At 60.1% G+C, this 6,000-nt stretch overlaps 1 protein-coding gene across 8 annotated transcripts in view; it reads left to right on the forward strand.

The window, feature by feature from the left end:
* BAHCC1 (BAH domain and coiled-coil containing 1) overlaps positions 1-4,873 on the forward strand; it is a 68,799-nt gene extending 63,926 nt beyond the window's left edge. For all 8 annotated transcript variants that reach the window (XM_065908969.1, XM_065908966.1, XM_065908972.1 and 5 more), the window contains 4 exons: positions 53-229; positions 326-1,497; positions 1,623-1,859; positions 2,483-4,873. In XM_065908969.1, coding sequence (XP_065765041.1) covers positions 53-229; positions 326-1,497; positions 1,623-1,859; positions 2,483-2,689 — 1,793 coding nt within the window. In that variant the 3' untranslated portion in view covers positions 2,690-4,873. The remainder of the gene's footprint in view (positions 1-52; positions 230-325; positions 1,498-1,622; positions 1,860-2,482) is intronic.
* Positions 4,874-6,000: the final 1,127 nt, after the last annotated feature.

The following is a 6,000-nucleotide window of genomic DNA, read 5'->3' on the forward strand; positions in this document are numbered from 1 at the left end:
GGAAGAGGTCACCCCGGCAGCACAGCACTGAGGCCACTGGTCCACCCTGCAGGCACCGAGCCTTCGCCAGCGCTGCTGGTGTCCAGCAGCTGCCGGAGGACCAAGAAATCTTCCTGTGAGGCGCCCCCGCCCAGTGAGGCCACCGCTCCCAGCCTGTCTCCTAAGGCTCATGACGGGTCCGAAGCCTCAAAGACCTCCGGGAAGAAATCCACAGGCAAAGACAAAGCTGGTACTCACAGGACCTCGGGTGGGGAACTCCCTCAGGAGTCGGGGGGAAGGAAGGGTGGGAGGGTGGTTTCTCTGACTCTACCTGGCCTCTCCCCAGGCAAAACAGAGCTCCTGACCTCTGGTGCCAAGCCCCCCGCGGGGGCCTCAGACCACTTCTTGGGCCGCCGGGGCAGCCCGCTGCTGAGCTGGTCGGCGGTGGCGCAGACCAAGCGGAAGGCGGTGGCCGCGGCAGGCAGCAAGGGGCCAGGCGTGCTGCAGAACCTCTTCCAGCTCAACGGCAGCGCCAAGAAGCTGCGGGCCCGCGAGGCCCTGTTCCCCGTGCACAGCGTGGCGCCACCCGTGTTCGGCAACGGCTTCCGCGCTGACTCCTTCAGCAGCCTGGCCAGCTCCTACGCGCCCTTTGTCGGCGGGGCCGGGCCTGGCCTGCCCGGGGGGGCCCACAAGCTGCTGCGGGCCAAGAAGGCCGAGGTTGAGAAGGGTGGGCGGCGGCGGACAGGTGGTGAGTTCCTGGTCAAGCTGGACCACGAGGGCGTGACCTCCCCCAAGAGCAAGAACTGCAAGGCGCTACACGCTGGCGACAAGGACTCGGGGCCCAGGCCAGGGAGGCCCCTGCCCAGCCCCAGCTACGGGCACCCAGCCCTCGTGGGCAAGGACAGGAAGGGACGGGCGCCCGTCCACCCGCTGCCCATGGGGCTGGCGCTGCGCAAGTTCGCCGGCCAGGCCGAGTACCCGCTGCCCTGCGACAGTGACTGCCACAGCTCCTACTCAGACGAGGAGGAGGACGGGCCTGGCCTGGCACCCGGCGTGCCCTCCCGCTTCCTCGCCCGCCTGTCCGTGTCCTCCTCGTCCTCGGGTTCATCCACCTCCTCCTCCTCGGGCTCCCTGTCCACCTCCAGCCTCTGCTCCTCGGACGACGAGGGCTCTTCCTACAGCTCGGACGAGGAGGACCCTGCCCTGCTGCTGCAGACATGCCTCACCCACCCAGTGCCCGCGCTCCTGGCCCAGCCTGAGGCCCTGCGCTCCAAGGGGGGCGGCCCACACCCGCACGCCCAGCGCTGCTTCCTGTCCAGGGCTGCCGTGGCCGCTGGGGGCGCGGGCACGGGCCCCAGCAGCAGCAGATCCCGGCTCAAGCGCAAGGAGGCCCTGAGCTTCTCCAAAGCCAAAGAGCTGTCCCGGAGGCAGCGGCTGCCCTCCGTGGAAAACCGGCCAAAGATCTCAGCCTTCCTGCCCGCCCGGCAGCTCTGGAAGTGGTCGGGGAACCCCACGCAGGTAGGTGGGCCTGGCCCACGCAAGTGCCCTCAAGACTTGCCATTTGTCTCTCCTGCATACTGTCGCTCTCTGTCATTCCGGCCTGTGCCCCCTGCCCACCCTGTGCCCCTGGCTGTCTCCTGCAGAGGCGTGGCATGAAGGGGAAGGCCAGGAAGCTGTTCTACAAGGCCATCGTCCGGGGCAAGGAGACGCTTCGCATCGGGGACTGTGCGGTCTTCCTGTCAGCCGGGCGGCCCAACCTGCCCTACATCGGCCGCATCGAGAGCATGTGGGAGTCGTGGGGCAGCAACATGGTGGTGAAGGTCAAGTGGTTCTACCATCCGGAGGAGACCAAACTGGGGAAGCGGCAGAGCGACGGGAAGGTGGGGCCGCCTGGTGGAGGGCAGGGGTCCCGGGGGTCTGGGCAGGCTCAGAGTGGGGGTCTGGGAAGAGGTATCTTAGCAACTAGCACCAGCAGTCGGAAGAAGGGGAATGATCACCTATGAACATGCCACCTCCCTGTACCCACACCTCAAGGTGCCTCTTCCTAAGGGTCACATGGTCCCCACAGGGAGTAACATGGCTGAGGGCTCAGGCCCTGAGCCAGGCCACCTGGATCCCTCTGTGACCGCTTCTATGACTCCTAGTGGAGTGGGTGACAGTTTCACCTCGTGGGGGCAGTGACCCATGGCAGCATGTAGCACCAAGCAGGTCCCGCCCTCAGCAGCGCCCCCCTACAGCAGACCCTCTGGTCCCTGCCTGCCCAAATCGATCTGAGACCCTAAACACCCCCAGCACACACTCCTGTCTTCCCTGAGAACCGTGTTTGCAGATGGTGCAGAAACAAGTGTTTCTTGCACTCTGCCCACCCGCCGGGGCTCTAGGTGCCGGCTCCCCCGCCACACGGTTAAAATCTTATCCAGAGCTGAGGGTCCCGGGGTCGGGTGGGGTGTGCTGTCCCATGCCAGACCTGACCCCAGGCGCTCCTCACCCCGCTCCCCGGCAGAACGCGCTGTACCAGTCCTGCCACGAGGACGAGAACGACGTGCAGACCATCTCCCACAAGTGCCAGGTCGTAGGGCGCGAGCAGTACGAGCAGATGACGCGGAGCCGCAAGTACCAGGACCGACGGGACCTCTACTACCTGGCGGGCACCTACGACCCCACCACGGGGCGCCTGGTGACGGCCGACGGCGTGCCCATTCTGTGCTGACTCTGCGCGGACGGCCGCAGGTGACCCACCCGCCCAGCGGTGCCCGGCGTGCAAGCCACAGGCACGTGAGGATGCAGCCCCACGCCTCTGAGTAGGAGGCTGGCCCACACCTCGGAGGGGCAAGTCTGAGCAAATATGCAAACCCACCAAGGCAAGATCCAGGCTTTTTATTATTATTATTATTATTATTATTTTCCCTGGAAAGCGAGAGAGTTTTAGGCGTTGGAACCCAGTCCCATCCGTCTGCTGCGGAGGGTCAGCTGTGCCCCCAACTGGGATCCGCCAGCCCTCTCTGTTTTCCCGCATCGGCAGTTCACGAGAGATTAGAATCCAAGCCATATTTTCCCTAGTACCTCCGACTGTCTCCCACCAGGGAAAGCAGAAATCAGGTGTGTTGTCTATTTATTTCTCTATGTAAATATTGTATTCCTTGCGGGGAAGTTTTATGGAAAAAAAGTGGAAAAGGATTTTTTTTTTTCCCCACACGCGTGACAAGGGTGTGTGTGGGTGAGTGTGTGTGTGTCTGTGTATGTGTGTGTGTAGAGATTTTGTTCTGGGGGGTTTTCTTTGAAAATGCACTGTTTTCCTCAGCCTAGCTGAGTTCCAACTGGGGCGTCTGTGACAACAGAGGCAGCTGGGGCATGGTCCGAGGGGCCAGAGGCCACAGGAGGGATCAGACAGAACCCTAGATTATACCTGCTGACCTCTTGGGGGGACTGTCTAAGATGGAAGTCACACTCGAGTTTATTTCCTTTTAATTCATCTCCTGGATAAAAAAGTATTGGGGGAGGTCGATGATGAAGGTCCCTTGGGGGGTAGAAGGGATGCCAGAAGCAGGCTCCCCAGCCCAAGAGTGTGACTGCAGCCATATGTATCTTACCTCTGTTTAAAACAAAGCAAAAATGAACAAATGTTTTAAACTATCAATATGAAAGGATGATGTTTTGATTTGATTTCCTGAATATTCCAAGTTATTTCCGATTTCCGTTTCAATGACCATCTTGCCTAGCCTCCACTCAGCAGGAAAGGAACTGGCCCTCCCCAACTCACATGGAGTTTTGCAGGCCTTTTCTGCAGCCGCTTGGCAGGGCCGATGACCTGGCAGGCTAGTGCTTGGGGCCCAGAGCAGGGTTCCTCCTGCCCACACCCCAGCCTCGGGTATAAGGAGCGCTGCTCTGCCCAGCACCATAATTACTGTTGTGCCGCATGCGTGTCCCAGACCCTCAGCACCACCCTAGTAACCCCGGAGAATATGTCACCCCTTCACTTTTTCTGAGGCCAAGGGGGACAGGCAGGGCAAGCCAGGCCCGTGACCCAACAGCCCTTCCCTCCCCCCTAAAAACCGCACTGAGGGCTCCATGCTCCCATGTCACACTAAGGGTCCCCTGGCCTCCCTGAGAGCCCCAGGAATGCCCCCCACGTCAGCCACTGCTCCTTAGCATGGGCTCTTGTGTGACCCACAGACCCACACCAGGTACCTGGGAAATGAGTCGGCGGGTGCCTGGGCCCGCTTTTCTTTCCAACCAGGAAATCACCCCGCCCACCCGGAGGGCCCCTCCCCCGCTCCTGGCGGCTCCAAGGAAAGTACAGGGACAGGGAGGGGTTCCCCTGCACCCCAGCTTTCCTCTCCCACCCCAGCTCTCCCCTTTGTCTCGGCTCGAGTGCAATATTTCATTCCTGGTGGTCGTCCTGGAGACGGCGGCCAAGGTCCTGCTGGCGGCTGGGGAAGTGGAAAGATGCCGTGGAGAGGACACGGCCAGTTGCCAAGGCGCATGTGGGGAAGGCCCAGCCATGGACACTAGAACCTGAGGCTACTTCCAACCCCAGTCTGCAAGGCAGGAACGAACAAAACAGGCAGCCTTTTCTTGGCCCTCCTGCCCTCCTGTTGGTTATTCTCCCTCGTCTGTGAACTTCTGTCCTTTGCTTTTCTCTTCTCATCCCCTCTGTCCGTGTGTGTGCGGACAGCGCGGCCCCCCACCGTGGTTAAACCTGGCAAAAGCACGACTCATGTAAATGTGTAAACTAAGAGGATGGTTGATTTTTTTTTCAATGTAAACACTAAAAACAAACAAACAAAAAAATGCAAAGGTTTTATGAACAGCAAACTCTATGTAAAGGCATTTTAGTATTAAATTTTTTATTGATAACTTGCTTAAGAATAAATATATAAACTATTGTACAGGTTTTCAGTGGTCCAGAATCCTAACTGCATCCCAGCATCCAATTTGTGTGTTCCAAGGGGACTCCCTGGAGGCCCCAGAGGCTGGGGTCTCATCAGACAAGGGACTGGGGCAACGGCGAGGCCTACCCTGCAGCAGCCTAGCAGAGCCAGAATTGCGGGGGCTGGGCCTTTGAGAGGCACATGCAGCCAAGATGGCTTTGGAGTGGCCTTGGCTTTGAGACCCCCCCACCCAGGACAAGGGTCCCTCTCTTGATAGATCTCTCCCAAGATGGGTCAGATGTCCAGCCTGAACATGTGGCCAGGCCGGGTGCCTCTGGAAGGGAGGAGGGAAAGGTACAGGCATGGGGGAAAAGGTGGTCCCCAAAGTGGAGGGGAGGGGTCTGGGCAGACCGGACAGCACTCTCCTCACGGAAGACATGAATTTACTCATTTGACAAATACTTTCAGCTATGCATGAGTTACACTCAAACAGCAGTCCTGATTGTTCAATGGATGGTTGGCCCCCATCAGGGCCTGGGGGATGTTGGGCAAGGGTACATCTCAATGTGCGCCCTCCCTCCAGAGAGCTCAGCTCAGTGAGGCTGCAGCCCTGAGGGCCCCCCAGGAACCCTACCTAGGGGGCGCTGTTTTCCCTCCACCTCTAAGACCTTCTAAGCTGAGGACCCCTTCAGCTGAGATTGGGACCCTGATGAGGGGAGCTCAGGTCAGGGCATAGAAGGGTGGTAGTGGCGCTGTGACCCCCACCCCCAGGGGTGTCAGGAGCTGTGGGCCATTCGCACAGGTGCACACACACGCTGCCAGCCCATCCACTCTGGGGCTACCCCAGGCCAGCCCTGACCATGCCCTGTTCCCCTTTCTCATTTCCTCCGCGGGATGATTCATTCAGAGAAAGCAGACCCCTCCCTGGGGTGCAGAAGGCCCAAGGCCGTGTGACCAGCCAGGTGTGACAGGTGAGGCCTGACAAGTTCTTCCCTAGGGCCAGTCCAAGCCCATCAAGGAATCCGATGAGAACGGGGCTCCTGAGCAGGAGGCCTGGGGCCACAAGAAGTTGGGACAATCAGCCCGAGCTCCCCGGGCTCAGCCATGCCTGAAGGCAGGCAACCTGGCCCTTAGATTCACCGAGTTCATG

The sequence above is a fragment of the Muntiacus reevesi genome, chromosome 18 (assembly GCF_963930625.1).
Source record: "Muntiacus reevesi chromosome 18, mMunRee1.1, whole genome shotgun sequence".
Classification (NCBI taxonomy): domain Eukaryota; kingdom Metazoa; phylum Chordata; class Mammalia; order Artiodactyla; family Cervidae; genus Muntiacus; species Muntiacus reevesi.